Below are 22,357 nucleotides of genomic sequence, written 5' to 3' on the forward strand. Positions count from 1 at the left end.
AAAAACAAAATGGCTTTTATACTAAGGTGCCGGTTTATTAACAATCGAATTTTAATTATTTCCACGAATCTCTAAAAATTTGGGGTTTTCCTATTCTTTAAAAAAAGCTAAAAATTCGAGATTTATTATTTGTAAAAATCACAAAAACCTCTAATGAAAACTTTGCCAAGTAAATGTGGCTGATGTCCTATAAAAGTCAATGGGGTATAATTATCAAAGAGTGAAGTCAGAGATCGCTACAGCCTCTCTCCATTAATTTCTTTGGGATTATTAAAGGCGTATTTATCAAATGGTAAACTTTCACTTTCACCCTTTGATAAATATGTCTTTAAAAATACCATAGAAATGAATGGAGAGAGGCTGTATTACACTCAAGTGGACTGTAGGGATCTCTAACTTCACTCTTTGGTAAACATACCCCAGTGGGAGCTGCGCTGATCCTATCGGACCATTTTTAATCAATTCTGAGTTTTAGGGTTTTTTAAAAAATGTTTAAGCTAGGAATTGTGCAAAATTTTTAGAGGTATTCCTAATTGTGCAGATCTTTCAGCGTTATTTTACATTCATACTTTTTTATTTACATCTTTTAATAACTTCACACCATTCATGGTTTTAAACAAAGTGATTTTAGTCGTGGTTTCAAAAAACTCTAAAAACCACTTAAATTCGACCTTCAATAAATAGGTCCCCACGTATGCCTCCTGCAGAATTGTCATTCAGACAGTAATGGAAGTCCACCTGCTGGAAGGGTGTTTAACTGGAGAAAAGCTATTGCAAGAGATTGAGATAGTCCCAGTGGTGATGTAGATGCAAATCGGAATGTTCAGGATAGCCCCATGTAAAATGAGGATACGGTGACTGCTCCAGTATGATAAAGAACTTGGGTGGAGGCTCTGAAAGAATATAGATCCAAAACATGAAGTGGGAGGCCAGAGAGAAGAGTGAATCTTTGTTCGAGGCCCAGTGAATTAGGCCTAGTTTTCCCATTTGGAGGATCTGTTGCAGAGCGGCTTAGCTCTGTGGAGGTAGCTGCCTAGTTTCCAACAAGTCATGGTAATTGGGTCAATGCCCATTATCACCTTACATGCATAAGCCTAACAGAAGAGTGTGGAAACCAACATGAGATAAAAGCTTAGAAAGGTTAGAAGTCCCCAGTGATAGAATACAAAGTACGTGTCCAGAGAGAAGTGACACTCCTATTGAGGTATATTTAGTACGGTGACTTTTTTATTAATATTCCTTCCCACTGTGATATTAATTTCCTAATTCTTTTGATAAGATATATATATATATATATATATATATATATATATACATACATATATATTATATCTATATTATATATATATATATATATATATATATATATATATTTTAAATTTTATATTAAGAACCTCAAGAGCCCCATTATTCAATTTGACAGTTGGTGGACAAGTGGATAATTGAGACAGACCACCTCGTTTTTTTTCTACAAAATCAATATAAACTTTTTATACTTATCTGTAAACTTTCATTTTCATCCGTTTTAGTACCTGCACAGATTTGTCGCTTTTAGCTTTACTCCCTTGTACTCCCTGTGTCTGTCCTCATAAAATGATTATAGCTTAATATAGCATGTGAACTGAAGCGACATAACCTAATTTTGCAGGTCACTGAGTGTATCAGTCAATATAATTTTCCCATTGATGAAGATTTAATTACATTTGCAATACATTAAAAATGAGACAATTTTTTAACCATTGCATGACACTATTATTATTATGTATTTGTGTAGTTATTACGTGCCAGAAGGGTATGCAGTGCTTATATATAGGAAACAGATTAAAGCATCAAAACGTTACAGGTTCAATAAATATAATGCTATCAGACAGTTGTGAATGAGGATAATGAAGTTTATTTGGTAGCTGAAATGCAGTAAGAAAAGGAGAAACCATTGAGAAAGTTGGATCTTGCCTAGTGCTAGAAGTCTTGAGTTCCACGGAAACTGAGCAATTATGGAGAAATAAATTTAGTTCTATAGCCAATAAATTATCCAGGTGAGCATACGGTCTGTTACCAGGTATAATGAGAGATAAAAGAAAAAAAGTTTGAAAGAGAGAATCAGGGTCCTTAGACTTAGACTGAAACTTGCTTGAATACCAAGACATAGACAAGAGTATGTCTTGGTATTCAAATGTTCATTAGATACATCAGAGCTATAGAAGTACTTCTAGTCATCAAGAAAAAAAGCTGAGCGTTTCCGATGGGTTGCATTTGGATTTATACAAAATTGCATAGAAATTGCATAGAAATTTCTAAGGAATCCTAGAAAGTATTCAGGGTAATGACTAGGGACGCACAGAATCCTTTATTGTGGGATTCAGCTGAATCCTGAATCTTTCATGAAGCAAACGGCCAAATCTTGAACTGAATCTGAACCCTCATTTACATATGCAAATGAGGGTAAGGATGGGTTTAAAAGAACCATCAAAAAATTTCCCATTTTGTGCATTCAAAAGTCAAATGATTTAAAGGGTTCCGATTTGGTTCGGCCAAGTAATTATACTCGGTTGAGTCCAAATTCTGAAGATCCAGAACTGAATACAGGATTCATTGCATTACCAGTAATGCCATAGACAAAAGTGATAGAACTGAATGCTTATTAGATTATTCGTTTTAGTGAAATTGGGCTTTATATGAGAATATACCTAAAAATAAACAGCAAATGTGGTTGCTCTGTGGTCACATCCACACAGCTGGAAAAAAAAGCAGTATGGGTAACCTGGACAGATTTCGCCTACCGCATCTAAGAGTTATGGGCAGCTATAGAAAATCTGTCACCCATTCTATTTCTTGAGGTTTTTAATGTTAAAACAAAAAGGATCAAACCTGGGCATTTCTCTGCATACAAATGAATGAGTCATGGTTTTATTTATATATAATATTTAAATGTGTCCTTACCCAATGACATGGTGTTCATAGCACTGCAGTGTCCTCTGTAAAGTCTGCTGAATGGTCTGGGGCTGCAGAACAGAAATAAATACAATTCACCTTTAAAAATGGCAGAACTCACTCCTTTCCATGATACATAGAAATTAATATACCCAAAATATTCAGTATTTACACTTAGCAGCTGATTTATAAAACCTTGATCTGATTCAGCTTTGATGGATTTTGTAGCACTCCATGGAACTCACTGCCCAATTGAAGAAGTGACCAGTCACACATGTGATCATTTTTTATTGATTTGTCACCAAAACAGGGTTTTTTTGCATAATGATAGAAAAATATAATTCTGATCAACATTCTAATAGATATTGAAAATTTTGATGTTTTTTTTTATCTCAATCAGAATCCAAAAATTACAGATACAATCATGGACAAAAATATCTGTTTGGTCATCAGTTGGTAGAGACCCAAAGGGAAGTCCACCAGCACTGTGTTTGGCTTCTACAGCGAATCTGGTTATGACACAATGTGGGAATCAGGGAAGGTTCAAGTTCAAGTTTCAGGCGAAGTTCAACGGCAGATAAAAGTCCATAAAACAAGTAGGGGGTCACAACCAGTTCATAAACCAAGCAGGTGCTTCAAGAAAAGAGACACTCGTCTGGGAATGAAGATATCACCAAGTCTGTACCTTGAGCTTTACAAAAAATAAGGTTGCAAGTGTAAATAATTAGTGCCTATGGTGACAAGAGGAGGATTTGGGTACATAAGCAATTTGTCCTCTTGGAGGTCAAAGATATTTTCCATTTATAAAAAGCTATTCAGAAGAAGAAGAAGATCCATTGTTTTGTTGAGGTTGGCAGAGTCAAATGAAGATCTAGAGAGTTAAATAGTGGTCTAATGACCTGGATGACAATGCACCAACCACAGGGCACTGAAGAGTTTCATGAGTACAAATATAATGTAAACTATATGTCTTGACTATTCCACAATTATTCGACTCTGCCACCATCAACAAAACAACGGATCTTCTTCTGAACAATGGCCTATATTACAACATTTATTTTAAAATTCCTTGAGTTACAAGGTTATTGCCAACTAACTGGTTACATAGAACAATGTTATTTTATTATTAAATATACAGTTTGTGGCATGAATATATAAGATATTATTTTCCTTTGGCTTGCTCAGTGCAGAAGGTATTGCTAGCTATTAGACTGGCTGAAATCACAATATTGTTAGTTCCTAAACTCAGCAACAAGATAAATGAAACAAGAAGATCAAAAACGGCTCTCTGTATATGTGTTATTTGAAAGTGGAAATGTCTAACCTTTTCAGAGAAAAGCAGGGAGATTAGGAGGGACTGATGAACTGAAAAAAGTGGAACTATTCTTTTCTCCAGCGTGTGTCATGCCCTTTTAACAGCCAGGATGCTGAATTCAAACACAACATGAAAGTATTTATAGCACTGCTGAGCACATCCTCCTGTCATTGAAAATAAATACCTTAATAAGCTCACACTGCAAAAAGGTTGTGGGGAAAAAAAGCATTGCCAACATATATCAAAATAACATTTATGTTTCTCCGCAAGGTCTGTCAGGAAAATAAGCGCATCCACCAGGGGATGTCAAATGCATGCCTCTGCGAGTTACAGTACAAATCCCATAGAGTTGCAGTTCTAAATAGGAAGAATGTGGTGAATAACAGCACATTACTAAGATACGGTGCCCTTAAGAGTGGGGATAACAGTGTCTGGCAAGCTAATAGGCCACTGGAAGAAATGTACAGTAGGGTAAAATCAGACTGTGGCTGTGGGATAGCAGGTATAGTAGGAAACGATGGTGCCTATAGTAACAGTGGATAATAGTCTCTGGGAAGGGAGTGTGACTGTGGGATAGCAGGTATAGTAGGGAGAGATGGTGCCTATAGTAACAGTGGATAATAGTCTCTGGGAAGGGAGTGTCACTGTGGGATAGCAGGTATAGTAGGGAGAGATGGTGCCTATAGTAACAGTGGGATAATAGTCTCTGGGAAGGGAGTGTGACTGTGGGATAGCAGGTATAGTAGGGAGAGATGGTGCCTATAGTAACAGTGGATAATAGTCTCTGGGAAGGGAGTGTGACTGTGGGATAGCAGGTATAGTAGGGAGAGATGGTGCCTATAGTAACAGTGGATAATAGTCTCTGGGAACGGAGTTTGACTGTGGGATAGCAGGTATAGTAGGGAGAGATGGTGCCTATAGTAACAGTGGGATAATAGTCTCTGGGAAGGGAGTGTGACTGTGGGATAGCAGTTATAGTAGGGAGAGATGGTGCCTATAGTAACAGTGGGATAATAGTCTCTGTGAAGGGACTATGGCTGTGGCATAGCAGGTATAGTAGGGAGAGATGGTGCCTAAAGTAACAGTGGGATAATAGTCTGTGGGAAGGGAGTGTGACTGTGGGATAGCAGGTATAGTAGGGAAAGTTGGTGCCTAAAGTAACAGTGGGATAATAGTCTCTGGGAAGGGAGTGTGACTGTGGGATAGCAGGTATAGTAGTGAGAGATGGTGCCTATAGTAACAGTGGATAATAGTCTCTGGGAAGGGACTATGGCTGTGGGATAGCAGGTATAGTAGGGAGAGATGGTGCCTATAGTAACAGTGGACTAATAGTCTCTGGGAAGGGACTGTGGCTGTGGCATAGCAGGTATAGTAGGGAGAGATGGTGCCTATAGTAACAGTGGGATAATAGTCTCTGGGAAGGGAGTGTGACTGTGGGATAGCAGGTATAGTAGAGAGAGATGGTGTCTATAGTAACAGTGGATAATAGTCTCTGGGAAGGGACTGTGACTGTAGGATAGCAGGTATAGTAGGGAGAGATGGTGCCTATAGTAACAGTGGGATAATAGTCTCTGGGAAGGGACTGTGACTGTAGGATAGCAGGTATAGTAGGGAGAGATGGTGCCTATAGTAACAGTGGGATAATAGTCTCTGGGAGGGGAGTGTGACTGTGGGATAGCAGGTATAGTAGGGAGAGATGGTGTCTATAGTAACAGTGGACTAATAGTCTCTGGGAAGGGACTGTGGCTGTGGCATAGCAGGTATAGTAGGGAGAGATGGTGCCTATAGTAACAGTGGGATAATAGTCTCTGGGAAGGGAGTGTGACTGTGGGATAGCAGGTATAGTAGAGAGAGATGGTGTCTATAGTAACAGTGGATAATAGTCTCTGGGAAGGGACTGTGACTGTAGGATAGCAGGTAAAGTAGGGAGAGATGGTGCCTATAGTAACAGTGGGATATTAGTCTCTCGAAAGGGACTGTGATTGTGGGATAGAAGGTATAGTAGGGAGAGATAGTGACTATGCAAAACTATTGTTACACATTATTCACAATGGTATTTGTCCCTACACATGCTCCTAGCAACTTGCCACAAGTGCCAACGTGTCCAATCAATGTATTGTAATACATTTTCATGCATAATCAGTAGGGAACTTTGGAATTACCCAGTACCTTGATCCAAGCAATATGGAAGCCAGTGTTGTGTATATTGGCCTCAGGCTGCACAATAAATCTCAGTGAGCACATATGGGTAAAAATATGTCAAAAGAATGTACCCTGCTACTGCTCTAAAGTACCTTTTACTCCTCACATGGAGCTTTGTTAATGATACTAGACAAACAAAGGGAGAAAAATGAAATCAAACTAATATTTTATTTAATATCAAATGGGAACTGGGCAGTGTGGAAGCTTTATAATGACAATATAACAAGTAGTGGAAGTTGTGCTACTGACCACTGCCATCAAGATTAAATACTGTATTTATTTCCTTGTACCCACTTGTTAATAGAGCTGTGAAAGATGGGTCCAAGAAACCTCCAATTGGCAAATTGGCTTTCTATTTGTATTGTGCTATGCATTATAAGGAAAAAAGCAGCCCAGTGGAAGAGTAAGTGCATCCATTTGGATACCCCTGCCATAAATAGATCCCATAGTTACAAACAGGCTCCCAGTTCAAAGAGCTTCACTCGGGCCCTGGCACTTTTACTGCTTTGTAACATCAGTAAAACACTCCGCTCCTGACAGAAATCACTTTAACATTTTATGGGAAAGCATAAAGGACACTCTTACTGCAGCTGGGCTGAAAGGGAGAGAGCTTTTATTTACTGTGTGTACATGGGAACCATTGATTTAGCAACAGGGAATGAAGATAAAAGCTCCTGCGTTCATTTTCAAGTTATCCATGGGAAAACAGATGTAAAAAACATTATTTTCTTGATGCTCAAATCCTAAGTGTATTTGATTCTCACAAGATTTATTTGTTAAATTCCAGTTCTTTGGGAGGCAGGAAACTATTTTTTAAATGAGAAAAACAACCACAAAAAGCCCTTTGCATGACCCAGCTATAAAAAAAAAAGAAAATGATTTAGAGCGAGGTACCAACATGGCCTATACACAAGTTATTCAACTGGTTCTTGAAGCTTGTTATGACTACTGGAACTATATAGGAGAAACCAGTTCTCCTCCAGTCAAGACTCTGGTTCCCACAATGCCCGGCATGAGTTTCTCACTGGCCAGTTAATAAAATTAATTTATTATTTCAATGGTCAGAACCAGCAGTGCAGAGTCTAGCAAGGGACAGAGAGATTCTGGTTTCCGGAGCAATTACAATATCATTTCTACAGTACGATTTAGAAATAACTGAATGGAATCAATGAGAATTAATGTACATAATTTACAGGTATGGGACCTATTATCCAGAATGCTCGGGATCTGAGATTTGCCCGATAACAGATGACTATGAAGATTTTCATTCATCCAGGTCATGGTATATCTAATATTAGTAATTCTAAATCAACTGGACATGCTGAGTAATTATTGAAGACTTTTCACTACTCGTCCGAGAAGCTTCTTTAGTTCAACTGACTGGTCTGGGAAATCCTCGGCATATAAACTCTTCCACTTAATCCAATCACAATGGCACATTGTAACGCTTCAGAGAGGTGTCATTTGAAACTCACAGGGGTGTTGATTCTGTGTAGTTACTGTGATAGGCTAATCAATGTGTTTCTGAATAAGATTGCTATTGGTTCAGGCTGACTGTTCATAATCTTTCCAAAGTCCTCAGTTACCCCTCTTGTAATGTTTTAAACCTTAAGGCTAAGGCCACACTAGGCGATAGCGCGGCGATTTGACTCGCGGCGACTTTTCGCCGCGACTTTTAAGCCGCAATCGCTGTGGAAACTTTTGCGCTGGCGTCTAGGCCTGCGGGAATTTCGCCGAGCGCATTGATGGGGAATCGCGAGCGTAAAAACACACGCGGCGATCTTTTTTCTATTGTCGCTCGAAATCGCCTCGCTAGGCGATTTCGAGCGACAATAGAAAAAAGATCGCCGCGTGTGTTTTTACGCTGGCGATTTGTCGCGATTCCCCATAGACGCCAGCGCCAAAGTTTCCCCAGCGATTGCGGATTAAAAGTCGCGGCGAAAAGTCGCCGCGAGTCAAATCGCGGCGCTATCGCCTAGTGTGCCCTTAGCCTAAACAAACTGCAATATATGCTATCATACTGGGCTTGGGCTTGTATGATATTTCTTAACAGTGTGTGACTAAAGTATTTTGGGACCACAGGGAACCAAAACCTCCAGGGGACCGGCAAGCTGCTGCAGATCATCCCACATCACATGCCCATACACAGGGTTTAATTAGTCAGTAATTTCCCTAGGGGACTGAGGACTGATAAGCAACAATGGGTTCTGAATATCTTCATGGCAATTTCAGTTTTCTTAAGGAAGGGGATAATCTTTCACCAAGGACCACAATTTCTCGCATTAGGTCTATTGTAACCATGAGCCCCACTGGATTTGTGTAACCTGGAGGAAAAATAAGGATTGTAGTATTTGAGCCTATCTGTGGGACACTCCAGGTAAATATTGCCAGTTGTTGGCACTAACTAACTACCCATCAGCTCCACTAGTTTTGGATAAATAATATGATCATGGACTAAAGTATTCCAGCCTAACTGATGCTTGGATAAACATGGACTATCTGTGGAATACTGTAGGTAAATCTTGGCGGTTGTTGGTTCTAAAGGTGGCTATATACAGGCCGATAAAAGTTCTTTCTGGACCAAGTCAGCAGCTTAATGGTCCATGCGTGGTGCTAGCCAACAGCCTTGCCAAACTGATATCTGCCCAAAAATCGGTCAGATATCCATTGCAAAGGTTTGATTTTGCCATTGGATCAACGACTGCATCTGCAAGTTGATGTGGTATTCATCCCAACTGCTTGCCTAGCAGCAATTATGGTTCTCAAGGTAGGAATATCAGTGCAAGATCCAATTATTTGGCAACCTCATCTAATGAATGGATCTTTACATTAATGGCCAGCATAACAATGATGGAACCATCATAGTTTACTGGAATTGTGTAATATGGAGGAACAAAAAGATCAAGGACTGTAGTATCCCAGCCTACTTTTAACCTTGGATAAACATGGACTGTGGGACACTCCAGGTAAATCTATACAGACAATGGAACAATCATCATCTACTGGATTTATGTTATCTAAAGAAGCAATAAGATCAAGGACTGTAGTATTCCACCCTGTCTGTTTCTTGGATAAACATGGACTGTGAGTCCAGATCTTGCCAGGTGGTGGTACTAACTTTCATGAAACCACCATCACCACTGGATTTGTGTAACCTGGAGGACAATAGGATGCAGAATTCCAGCTCATATGTAGTTCGCTACAAATGAATATTTGTAGGAAACTCTAGGTAAATTGTCAGCTAGTGGTAATAATCTGTTCTTATAACTGATATCTTGTATAGTTTTATGAATGCAATTATTAAAAAATGATATAATTCCCCTCTAAATTCCCATGTGTATCGAAGCACTTGTCAGCCCAATATCAGAGCACAGGCAGACAAGAGGAAAAAATCACATGATCTTTATTAAACCCAATAAAATGACAAACACCCAATGCCTTTCATCCACAAGGGACTTAATCATAGGCATGGAGAGCCTGTGATTTTTGTATTTTCTAAGTTTTCTTGCCTTAAAAATATACCATTTTACTACCAAAAAGTCAAGTAGGTCTTTTCCCTACCTTCACAGACAGCTGACAGTGTTGGGACTGTATACAGAGTTATCCCAGTTTGAATCTTTAATCAAAAGAAGCATGGCAGATACTGAGTATATTATTTTAATTTGTCATTAATTAGAATAATTGCCAAAACATATTCAGATAGCTGAGTCCTAAGTCAAGCATAGTACATTCATTCTCTTAACATTAATATTTGGAGTATAATTAACACCACAAAACTACTTTAGGTGCCACGTCTATAGAGGTTTGTCATGAATCTCACACTAATAAACAACACCTCCGTCGCATATTTCCAAAGTAATAGCAGCCTTCGACGGCATAATTTTCACAAGCGTCAAAATTGAATACACGCTGTACAATGGAACTCATCAGCATAAGCGAACATGTCAGGGAGACACTGTAAATTGCTTTTCTCCATCATTCTATCAACAAATCAATTCTGCCTACAGAGCACTGAGTAAGGAATCTTGTATGTTTTACAGAATTTGAGCTGGACTCCAGTACGGGGTGAGCTGATGTCCACAAAGGAAATTTTTGAATTTCCGGTGGAGAAAAATAAATTATTAAATGGCGGACTTAGTTGGAAGTCCAACCATTGGTCAAAACCCCCCCTTAATTCATAACAAGTTTAAGGCAAGTTTATGGATTATGGAAAACACTACATGTATAGAGCATAGTTCAAGGATAAGTAGGACAGCAATGAGTTTTCACTCAAATTGTTCCCTAAATTGCCTTCAAGGCTTTCTAGGTAGCTATAACTGCAAACATTCATTCTCTCAAATCAATGCAAATTTCAGTTTTATTATTGCATATATGAATAGAGCAAACTAGATCGCACAGTTTCTATGATATACATGCACGGTATCGAGAGACCATAGCAATAATAGAATGGTGACCGATGGCCACTTTTAAGGAAGAAGATTGGGCCCAAGCCTAAGGAAAACAAAACTACTGTATGTAACTCAGGGAAGTGACGTTACACAGGACACACAGGAAGAGCCACGAGGGGGATACACACACCGGCAGGTGTTACACTATCCTGGCTTTATATCTCTCTATGGGAACATGAGGAGCTGACAGGAGAAGGAGGAAGAGACCTGCTACACACTACGAGCCATATACTATACCTACAGTTTGTAAGTAGGCAATCCAGCCAAACGGTGGTGGAAAAATTGGAAAAACTTTGCATGTCACCAATAACAGTGGAAATTTAAAGGGGAAATACACCTAAAAAAAAAACCTGGACACTGGGGGGCCCATTTACTTAGCTCGAGTGAAGGAATAGAATAAAAAAACTTCGAATTTCGAATGTTTTTTTTGGCTACTTCGACCATCGAATGGGCTACTTTGAACTTTGACTACGACTTCGAATCGAATGATTCGAACTAAAAATCGTTCAACTAAGTACTGTCTCTCTAAAAAAAAACTTCGACCCCCTAGTTAGCCACCTAAAACCTACCGAAGTCAATGTTAGCCTATGGGGAAGGTCCCCATTGGCTTTCTAAGTATTTTTTGGTTGAAGAAAAATTGTTCGATCAATGGATTAAAATCCTTCGAATCGAACGATTCGAAGGATTTAATCGTTCGATCGAACAATTTTTCGTTCGATCGTTCTATCGAACGAATTGCGGCAAATACTTCGACTTCGATATTCGAAGGATTTCCATTCAGCAGTCGAATATCGAGGGTTAATTAACCCTCGATATTCGACCATAAGTAAAATTGCCCCTGGGTGTTGGTGTGATATTGAAAGATATTGCGCTATTTCTTTCTGTTTCTTTCTCTGTTGCCGTAGGCGCTGATCTGCATATACATTTTTGGTAACTCAGGGATAGCCTATCTATAATTCTCCAGTTGTTGTAGTTGACACAAGTGACATTAATACAAGTATGGGACCTGCTATCCAGAATGCTCGGGACCTGGGGTTTTCCAGATAACGGAAAACCGTAATTTGGATCTTCATACCTTAAGTCGACTAGAAAATCATGTAAACATTAAATAAACCCAACAGACTGGTTCTGCTTCCAATAAGGATTAATTATATATTAGTTGGGATCAAGTACAAGCTACTGTTTTATTAATACAGAGAAAAAGGAAATCATTTTTAAAAAGTTGGATTATTTGATTATAATAGAGTATGGGAAACTACCTTTCTGTAATTCGGAGCATTCTGGATAAAGGGTTTCCGGGTTAACGGATCCCATACCTACATAATAATTCTGTAATAGAAAACATTTGTGAAACAGCATAACAATAAGGGCCCTTACACACGGGCGTTTTGAGTTGCACTCCCCTGCGTTTACGGTTTCATGCGCCACCCGAGACAGCAGCAGTTGCGCCTGAGGGGGGTCTACCAGGGCAGCAGAGAGGGCCAGTGCACAAGCGCAGAGAGCCTAACTGCGCTCTCTGCGCTAGAAGAGCCGAATTTTTCGGCTTGAAAACCGGAAATTCAGCTCTTAGAGCACCAGGAGCGGCATTTTTGCCGCCCCTGGTACCTAGTGGGGCGCTGCCGCCTGAGGCGACAGTCTCAAGTCGCCTCATTGTCGAAGTGCCCCTGATTGTGCTTATTTTTTTATCATCCCCTTTAGCATGTGTGATAGAAGGATAAGATCCAAGAGGTTCTCGAATGCCTAGAGAACAGCTATGCTGATAATCAGCCAACAGTATAGGAAATACATTTGAACAGCTGGATAGTAATCACTTACTGTATATACAGTCCATCAACACTGCTATGAAGTTGCTCATTTCAACTCAGAGCAACCAGCTAACCAGTAGTCTTTGACTAATACTTGTGGCTGCAGGATGAAACACCATATGTCCGATTTCCCTCATAATTCCTATCTAAAATATTATGTCAAGTCTGCATACTAACATAAATAACTCTTTTTAGTTACATTAAAGGAGATGTATGGGATGTGTTAAGAAATGGATTTAGTATTCATTATTGCCTAATACACAGTGCTGGTTTTACTTGGGGCTAAAAGTTAATACTATCTTCAAAAATGTATTGGAGATCCCTATAGATCTGTTACAGTCGCAGTTAATGTTTCAAATGAGGGGTCAGCGTGTCCTATCGGTCCCTGTCGGAAGAGAATGGAAATAGCCAATCACAGCCCTGCAGTCACACAAATAAAGATTTCTGTCAGGAATTACAAGGTATTGAACCCTGGCCTTTGTGTTTGTACGCTCCTGCATGATTCTGGTGAGCCACTAGGGGGGTCTTAGTCCTTACACTGGACTCTGCCCTGAATAGACTTTCAATAATATTTCTTGCAACCCCGTTACCTTGTCCTGCCTCATTATAACATGTGTTGTCATTCAAGCAATCAAGGCCCTTTCTAAACATGTCCCTGACCAGTGCTCCTTGCTTGATCATCTGAGCTCCTAAACCATCTAGCCTCTGACCTGCGTCATTCCTGATTCCTGTGTCCCCTGCCTGGCTCCGCTACCTGTTTTCCTTGTTCTCCTTGTTCCTGCCCTCCTGTTTCCACCTGGTACCTGACTCCTGCTGCAGTGGATTTCCCTGGTTCTTACCTCCAGCCTGTTACTCAACCTTGCTCATCTGCTGCCTGCCATTTGACCTCAGCCTGCCTTTTGGACTTCACCTGTCTGCCTCCAGCCCTGACCATTTTGCCTGTTTCTGGACTTGCCTTTCTCCACTGCTAGCCTCATCACAGGCCTGTATTTTGTACTTGCTTTACCATGGCTTCTGCTAATTATCCATCCATTCAGGGGTATTTCTGGGATTACTCTGCAAATAGGCTCCAGCCCGGTGGTCACTCATTTGTGGCCAGACAGCTTCAGTTCTCTATCAGGTCAGCCTACAGTGGTGTGCCGCCAGTTTCCCTGCACAGCCAGAGAATTCAGCAGGCAGGAAGTGGAACAGATGGGAAGAGCTAGTTGAGTTTTGGGAAAATTTTCAATAAACCAGCCCCAAACACATATTCTTTAAGCACATTCTTTGTATAGTTAGAGGAGTATAAAGCACAGGCAGATTCTTGTTTTTAAATAATATGTCTCCTTTAAGCCCACTTTAAATTTCAATAAATTTCTAACCACAACTTTAGCTAACGACCATGAAAATATCTACTCTTACATGGGACCCCAAACTGGTGTGTACCTAACCCTAAGGGCTAACTCTTGGTAAAACTGTAAGATGCTCACTAAAGAAGTCCACACTGACCTATGTATCTAGAGCATCTCAATATAAGATTTAACCATCTTCTAGGTAAACCTTATTTGTGGCACCCTGTGCCACAACTTAGGCCCATTCCTGAGTCTTCCAAAACCAGCTCAACAATAGGCTCTGGCTATATCATCTCTTCTTCGCTAAGAATAGAAGAGATGGTAAAACCAGTGGATTTGTCCTCCTTCTCCCATTTTTCCGCAACAGGAAAACACCATGCTGATGAATAGGTTCCATCCCATTCATCTATTTGGAGCATAACCCCCAACATCATCAACTGAAGAGGTACAAACTATCTGTCATGCCCTGGGATATACCAAAAACTCTGCCCACAGGGGTTTATGATTTATCAATGGGAGTTACTCAGCAGTTACCCACCAAATCAAACATTCAGCTTGGGATTTACAGTGTAGGAATCTTTAGCTCATATTTATTGAAGGCAATTGTACATACAAATTAAGATTTAGATTTGGTTCAGCAGACTTCTGGATGTTTTTCAGTATTATTTTTCTGTTTGAGTGCTAAAATTATGGATTTTTTTGCAAGCCTACAAAATAAGATTTGGGATAATTAAAGCCGAACTAATTGTCTGACGAGTCAAATAAATAGAGTCACAAAGCCCTGAGGTCTATCTTATGAAGTTACAGTAACAAGTCTATAGAGAAGTTAGCAATGCGTGGACAAAAGCAACAATATTGCTTAGCAACAGTTTTTTTAAAGTGCTGCATTTTGTCTAACGCTGACAGCAGAGTTCCTGCTCGATGGCTATTTATAGCGTCAGCTAATAATCTTGTAATATTATTTGGAAAGGATGGAACATTTACCCGACAGGTAATGCGTACTTCTAATCTGATTTCAATTGTCTTGTTTAGTAAAATAAATAAACAGAAAAAAGATCTAATTATCTGATTTCACTGCATGCTTTCTAATTGGAACAGCAATGTTGCGCTTAACTCCATTCACCTCTGAAAGCTTTAGCGCAATGGCGTATGGGATGATTTCTAGCCGTCTGTGGTCTGGCCATTATGTACCTCCGTGGCATTGTAATTGGCCCCCATACACTTTAAATGGCAATGGCCTAAAAGTCCAATTTTAGACGTGGTTATTGCATGAAAATTTAGCAATTAGTGTTTCCAATTGATAATCCCATACCAAAAATGCACTAATGACTGTCAAAGTGAATAGGGGGCAGTTCTGAGTGTTAAATTCCCAAGCCACACAGACAGTGGCATAACTACAGTTTGCCCGGCACCCTCTGCAAAAAATCTTTGAATGGCCAAGTGTACTATATTTCCAGAGCCAACCGCCTCATGCCTATCTACTACCTGCCCAGAGACTTCGGGTCCAAGTATATAGCATAGTAAGATTCTGCCTCCTCTGAATCTCTGCCTATTAAGTATACTCTATAACCATGATTATTGACTTTTTTAGTTGAAGACCCCTTGAGGATCCAACATTATTTCAGTGCCCCATAGCTCATAACAAGGTTACAGATATAGGAAAAAGTTGGTGTATCATAGGTCCAAAACGATCTCAGGTTCACACCAAATATCACCCTAATTGACCTTCAAGATAGGTTTTTTGGTAGCAAGTAGGAGAAGAAACAAGCATTCTCCCCAAGATATTCCTCAAACCCCACATTAAGCCACACAGTTATAGAGCTTTATCAGGACATTTTCGCTGGCAGAACCCTTTATCTGACCAAAAGTGCTCGCACAATGTGAAATAAGGAATTAAAAAAAACTAAAGCTTAACTAAAGAAGTAGCTTAAAATGTTGTACATTATGTTTAGAGCTTCTGTACCAGCCCAAGGCAACCACAGCCCTTTAGCAGTAAAGATCTGTTTCTCCAAAGATGCCCCAGTAGCTCCCCATCTTCTTTTCTGCTGACTCACTGCACATGCTCTGTGCTGCTGTCACTTACTGAGCTTAGGGACCCACTCACAATATACAGTACTCATAGAATAGAAATGTCACAATATAAGGCTGATTAGTAATTAATACAGATAATTACTACATGGCAGCACAGAAACCAGTGCAATTAGCATCAGAATTTAATAATCAGCAAACCTGTAGCATCACCTTATATTACAGGGGAACCTCATTTTCTGCTGGATAATTAGTGACGAGCCCTAAGCTTAGCTTCTCAACAGCCAATCAGAGCCCACTGAGCATGTGAGTGTCACAGACACTTTCCAAGATGGTGACCCCCTGTGACAAGTTTGATGTCCTGGATCATTGCTGCTATTGACAAGCTGAAACTTTAGGCTGGTGCAATAAGTTCAGTATATAAAATATGGCCTTCTTTGCCCTATTCATTTTTAAGGTTTAGTTCCCCTTTAAAGAAAGTAAAAAGAGGAATAATTTGGTACCTGATCTAGAACAGGATCTAAGTGAGTTGGCACAAATAAGCCTCAAACAAAACAGTTATAAGGATACTAGTAATAAAAGTATTTATGGAATAATGTATTCTTTGGCATATATTTCAAATCTGATGCATATATGCAGCAAGAATATACAATTTGTTATATTCTGATTCATACTCATCTTGAAAGTCGGCTTCACATTTAAACATGCAAATAAAAAATACATTCTGTTTCCAAGATACAGTTTCTAAGGTAACTTTGTGCTATTTCCAGCATTGGCAAATACTGTCTACATATGGCAAGTGCATTGAAAAAAACTCTTGTATATCTTTTCATTAAATTCCAGTTAAATTTGTGCCTGATTTCAATTGAATTTCACTAAAACTCAGTGTTATAAAACAATAGTTTCTTTAGTTCTAAGGGCTCGGGTAATTCAACTGAAATATATTAAAATTTGAAATAAAAAAAAATTGTGTTATACATAAATCAAAATTTGGGTAATCTTGCTTTTATTTTTTTAATTCTGTTTAATACATTCAGCAAACTGCACAAATATAAAAATGGATCCTATTTTCAAAATATGGATATCAGGCAGATTGACTGAGGGCTTAATTTGCATTTTTCTTTAAATTTCCTTGACCCGTTGTACCATTTGACTCCCGTAAAACACATATCCCAGCCTCATCATAGATTAAAGCTTTTAATGTACAGCAAATGAAACATAAACCATATCAAAATGGCCGCTGTTCTGTTCTCAATGGGGCTGATTTATCAACATTTAAATTTTTACTGGGATTCAATTTCTTTTAGCTAAAACTCCCAAATTTGAAAGTTTGCTATTTATTAAGTAAAAAAAAATGTAAAAACCTTGAATGTAAAACTTGTGAATTTATGTAGAAGTCAAAGAAAGTTACCTAGGCAAATTTGTGAATATTTTAATTCAAGGTTTTTTTTTTGAGAGACTGTAGACTTATTTAAAAAATGATGTATAGAATACAGCAGCATTAAAAAATCCGAAATTCCTATTCACACATTTGAAGTTATTTTGTATTTTCTTAACCGTATTTGCTAGCTATTTAAGTTTATTAAAAAAATAAGCAAATCAATGCTGTGCGGAGGGGGGCATTGGAACATTCAACTTTAGTCGCAATAGAAAGACCATATGGTGAATGCGTCTCTTCTGCCATTAGCCTAATGGGTTGATCTACAAAAATTCGAAATGGTCTTTAGAAGAAAACTCATGTAAAAATCGCATTTATCACTTGTGCAAATATTTTTCCTATGCATAAAAAGGTTTTCCAGAATTGTAAAATAGTAGCAATTTGTTCTTCTTTTAATCATAGTGGCCATTAAGGATGCACCAAATCCGTCATTATTCAGTTTGGCCGAATACCAAATCCTCTACAGAAGATGAGTCCGAATGCTGAACCATATCAAAACCTTAACTTGTATATTTAATTTTGAAAAAACAAGAACATTTTTTTGCATCAGTGCAGAATTCTGCTGGAGCAGCACTATTAACTGAAAATTTTTTCCCATGACAGTATCCCTTTAAATTCATGCATGAAAACACTGTTAACAGTAATAACAAATCAATTGATTTTATTTTTATATAGAAATGGTTAAAAAAAATGTGAGAAGGATTATTTTCAAATGGCTGCGTGCTACTTGGTGTTCCCTAAAGTGCTTGAGGTGTCAGAACCCAATATCGCCTACTGTACATAGGGGCAGATTCACTAAGCGCCGAATTTGCTTCGCTCACATCAGGCGTAGATTCGCCAGGACAACGCTAATTCACTAAAATCCAAAGTTATGTCCAGGGCGCCGAACGCTGGCGAAGTAGCGCTAACGTTACTGCGGCAAGTGAAGCGAAGTTGCGCTAGCGTTGGCTAATTTGCATACGGCAGGAAGTTAAAGTTGAATGGGTGTATTTAAAATTCATGTGAGTTTTTTTAAACTAAATTAAAATCAAATATACTCGAAATTAGACTCGGGTGTTACTTATAAAAAAAAATCGAATAGCTAAAACTCAGACGAATGTTACAGACTCAAAAACTCAAATCGAATTCGAATCAAATTCAACTAAACTTGATTTGAGTTTTTTCCCAAAAAAAACTTGAATGTCCGGAAGGAGACTAACATTTCCCGGGACGTCTCCCATTGACTTATACATGAACTCAGCAGGTTTTAGGTGGCAAGTTCCAGTTCTTAAAGGGCCAGAGTATGATAAATCTCAAAAATTCGAATTAAATCTCGAATTGAGTTTGGATAATTCACAATTTGAATTGAGAGTTACTTGAATGTAGGTGCTGTAGGATATTGCATTAATATGTTACTTTTCCCCAATAAAATATGAAAACTCCAATAGCTTTCGGGAACAACACCAGCTCTAGCTCTTTAAAAGGAAAGGATGGTACAGTAGTTGACCCCGTGCATTTATTATGTAAGCGAATCAATGAAACATGCATTATCTGAAACAGATGTTTTAATTGCACTCATTCTCTGCAATGGTGCTTCCACAGCTTCACAAGGCACATTTTCATATTTATGATAGCATTAATATAACATGAATATTTCACAGCAGGCTACAGAGGACAAACCCTCAAACCAGATAACACTTTGCCTTCTTCAAGCTTCTGTCCCTAAATAGATTCAGTAAAATGGATTGGACAGCTTAAAAATTGGTGTTACTTAGTTCCCAAAAAAATCTGGGGCACAAGCCTACAAGCAAAGCTACACATACAAAGTGACACCAGTCTGCACTACTATCAGGCAGCAGTTGGAAGACTTTTTCAGGTGTGCCAACCTTTGCCCAGTTCCCCCTTTAGTCAGGAACAAGGTTACAGGTATAGGGAAACTCAGTCATTGAATTCATAGTGCAAAGAATATATAGCGAGCTAGTTGTCACCCCTTATCTCACCTTTCTTGGCCTCCATGCTGGACTTTCAATTAAAACTAAGAAAGCAATTATGCATTCTCCAAAGATATCAGCAAAATTAGGCTTTCTCCCAAGATATCACCATACGTGACCTTCAAAGGTCAAAATTCAGTTGTTCTCAGATAGTTCGCCAGAAATAAATTTGTTTTTCAATTACTTACTATTTTCTATTTGTAACTGTTTGTCTAATATTGAAGTTTAAAGTTTCATTTTTCACCTTCTTAGGTCTTTCTGAAGCAGTTCTGGGGGGGAGGGGTCGCCGACTCTGTCCTAAATCATACATTAGTTGATACATTTCTTATCTTTGTCCCTGCTAAGCAGAATCCCTGAGTTTCATTAAAGCAGCTGTAATTGATACAATAGTTGCTAATATACCTCTGATCCTACTGAGAAATGTATCAAGTAATATAGCAAATTGTAGCACTTTCGAATTTGCTTGTGGATTACTGAACTGCTAGACTCAAACACCAGGAACATTAAACTTTAAACTTTAAAGGGCCGGATTTACATAGTGGGTGCCCCTAGGCCCACTGCTGTTTGTCGCCCCCATCCCCTCCCTTTATTTGCACAAATTTTGATCATCCGGACCAGAGCAATGGGGATTGGTGCAGGGGAAATTTTAAAAACGATTGTATCTGCTGCTTATCCCCAGTGTTTCTGAACCAATGTGGGTGTGGTTGGACAGCATGCCGCCCCCTAAAAATCTGCTGTCCTAGGCCACAAATCCGGGCCTGACAACGGTCAAAAATAAAACATGTAAAGCAAGTGAAAAAAGTCTTTATATCTAGTGAACTGAAAAAAGTTTTGGAAGGTGAACAACCCCTTTAAGATGAGCACCCCCTACATTTGATCCATTCCCACCACCCAAGGGGAATCAAGAGTATTGTTTCTGAACCACTTTCCTAAGTCTTCCTGGTGCCACTGCATCTTTCACACTGTAACTAAGTTCACTTGACAGAGAAAAAATGTAATAACCTAGGGAAAAAAAACGAAAATAATGTATTAACCTACAGTATCTAGTAGAATTAAATCCAAGGCAACTGGACATTTCACCACTCGTCTGATGAATGGTGAAATGTTTTCAGAAAGGAGGTTATTTATCAAAGTGGAGTTTGTGAGCTTTGTGAGGTTTCTTGTACCTCAAATTTTATACCTCATAATTCAAATGTTTTCTGATTTAAGAAAAAACTCGAATGGTAACTTGAATTGGGGAATTTGAGGTGAAAAGCACAAATATATCAAGTTTTCGGCAAATAATACACAAAGGGATTGAATTGATCGTGTTTTCGAGCGAAACCCACTTAAAAAAACCCAACATCATGAGGGCTATTAACATCTTCAAATGATTCAAGGGACATCTGCCATTGTCTTCTACAGACCTCGACAGGTTTTAGGGTTCAAGCACACGGGCAGATTTGGGGAGATTTAGTCGTTTGGCGACTAATCAGGCGACAATCTCCCCGAACTGCCTTCCCCCTGCTATAATGACAAAATGCCAGTGCCAATGCACTCGCGGCGATTCGATTTCCATAGTTGCCTCACGAGGAAACTTTGGGCGACTTCTTAAGAAAACTTGCATTATACATGGCATGAAAAATCCTTCTATAAGAAAACAAGTGTGTGTACTTGTTATATTACATATATGACATTTGCTGTTATTTCTCACATAATACATAAGGCAAGATGAAGGCTAAGTAAATAGAAGTCTTTTTTAAGCAACGTCATATATTGGCATTAAATAAAACCAGTTACAATGTAATGTCTAATTATTACAAAACAAATAACTAATTATTTTACTAATAAAATAATAATAGGCCACTGCTACCAGTGCCGTGAAATGCTTTTAAGGGATGTCAACCCCAAAAATATTTTTTTGCCTAATAAAAGAAAACATAATTCTAAGCAACTTTCCCATATACATTTTTTTACAAATGTTCTCTGGTTTTTAAGTTGTTTGTATATTTATTACTATTGAAAGCAGTGTTTGTCTGTCCCTTTCTATTCTCAGTCCTGGTGGCTCTGATACAATGTTGCTTTTCAACTTGTTTATTAATGACCTGGAGGTGGGCATTGAAAGTACTGTTTCTATTTTTGCAGATGATACTAAATTGTGCAGAACTATAGGTTCCATGCAGGATGCTGCCACTTTGCAGAGTGATTTGTCTAAGTTGGAAAACTGGGCAGCAAACTGGAAAATGAGGTTCAATGTTGATAAATGCAGGTTATGCACTTTGGCAAAAATAATATAAATGCAAGTTATACACTACATGGCAGTGTGCTGGGAGTTTCCTTAAATGAGAGGGATCTAGGGGTTTTTGTAGATAACAAGTTGTCTAATTCTGGGCAGTGTCATTCTGTGGCTACTAAAGCAAATAAAGTTCTGTCTTGCATAAAAAAGGTCATTAACTCAAGGAATGAAAACATAATTCTGCCTCTTAATAGGTCCCTGGTAAGGCCTCATCTGGAGTATGCAGTGCAGTTTTGGACTCCAGTCCTTAAGAGGGATATAAATGAGCTGGAGAGAGTGCAGAGACTAAGTGCAACTAAACTGGTTAGAGGGATGGAAGACTTAAATTATGAGGGGAGACTGTCAAGGTTGGGGTTGTTTTCTCTGGAAAAAAGGTGCTTGCGAGGGGACATGATTACACTTTACAAGTACATTAGAGGACATTATAGACAAATGGCAGGGGACCTTTTTACCCATAAAGTGGATCACCGTACCAGAGGCCTCCCCTTCAGACTATAAGAAAAGAACTTTCATTTGAAGCAACGTAGGGGGTTCTTCACAGTCAGGACAGTGAGGTTGTGGAATGCACTGCCAGGTGATGTTGTGATGCTGATTCAGTTAATGACTATAAGAAT

At 38.8% G+C, this 22,357-nt stretch overlaps 1 protein-coding gene across 1 annotated transcript in view; it reads right to left on the reverse strand.

The window, feature by feature from the left end:
• Nucleotides 1-22,357, reverse strand: part of LOC108704686 (guanylate cyclase soluble subunit alpha-2-like) — a 127,655-nt gene that overhangs the window by 101,118 nt on the left and 4,180 nt on the right. The window contains exon 2 of the mRNA XM_041582684.1: nt 2,941-3,002. Coding sequence (XP_041438618.1) covers nt 2,941-3,002 — 62 coding nt within the window. The remainder of the gene's footprint in view (nt 1-2,940; nt 3,003-22,357) is intronic.

The sequence above is a fragment of the Xenopus laevis genome, chromosome 2L, assembly GCF_017654675.1.
Source record: "Xenopus laevis strain J_2021 chromosome 2L, Xenopus_laevis_v10.1, whole genome shotgun sequence".
Lineage (NCBI taxonomy): Eukaryota > Metazoa > Chordata > Amphibia > Anura > Pipidae > Xenopus > Xenopus laevis.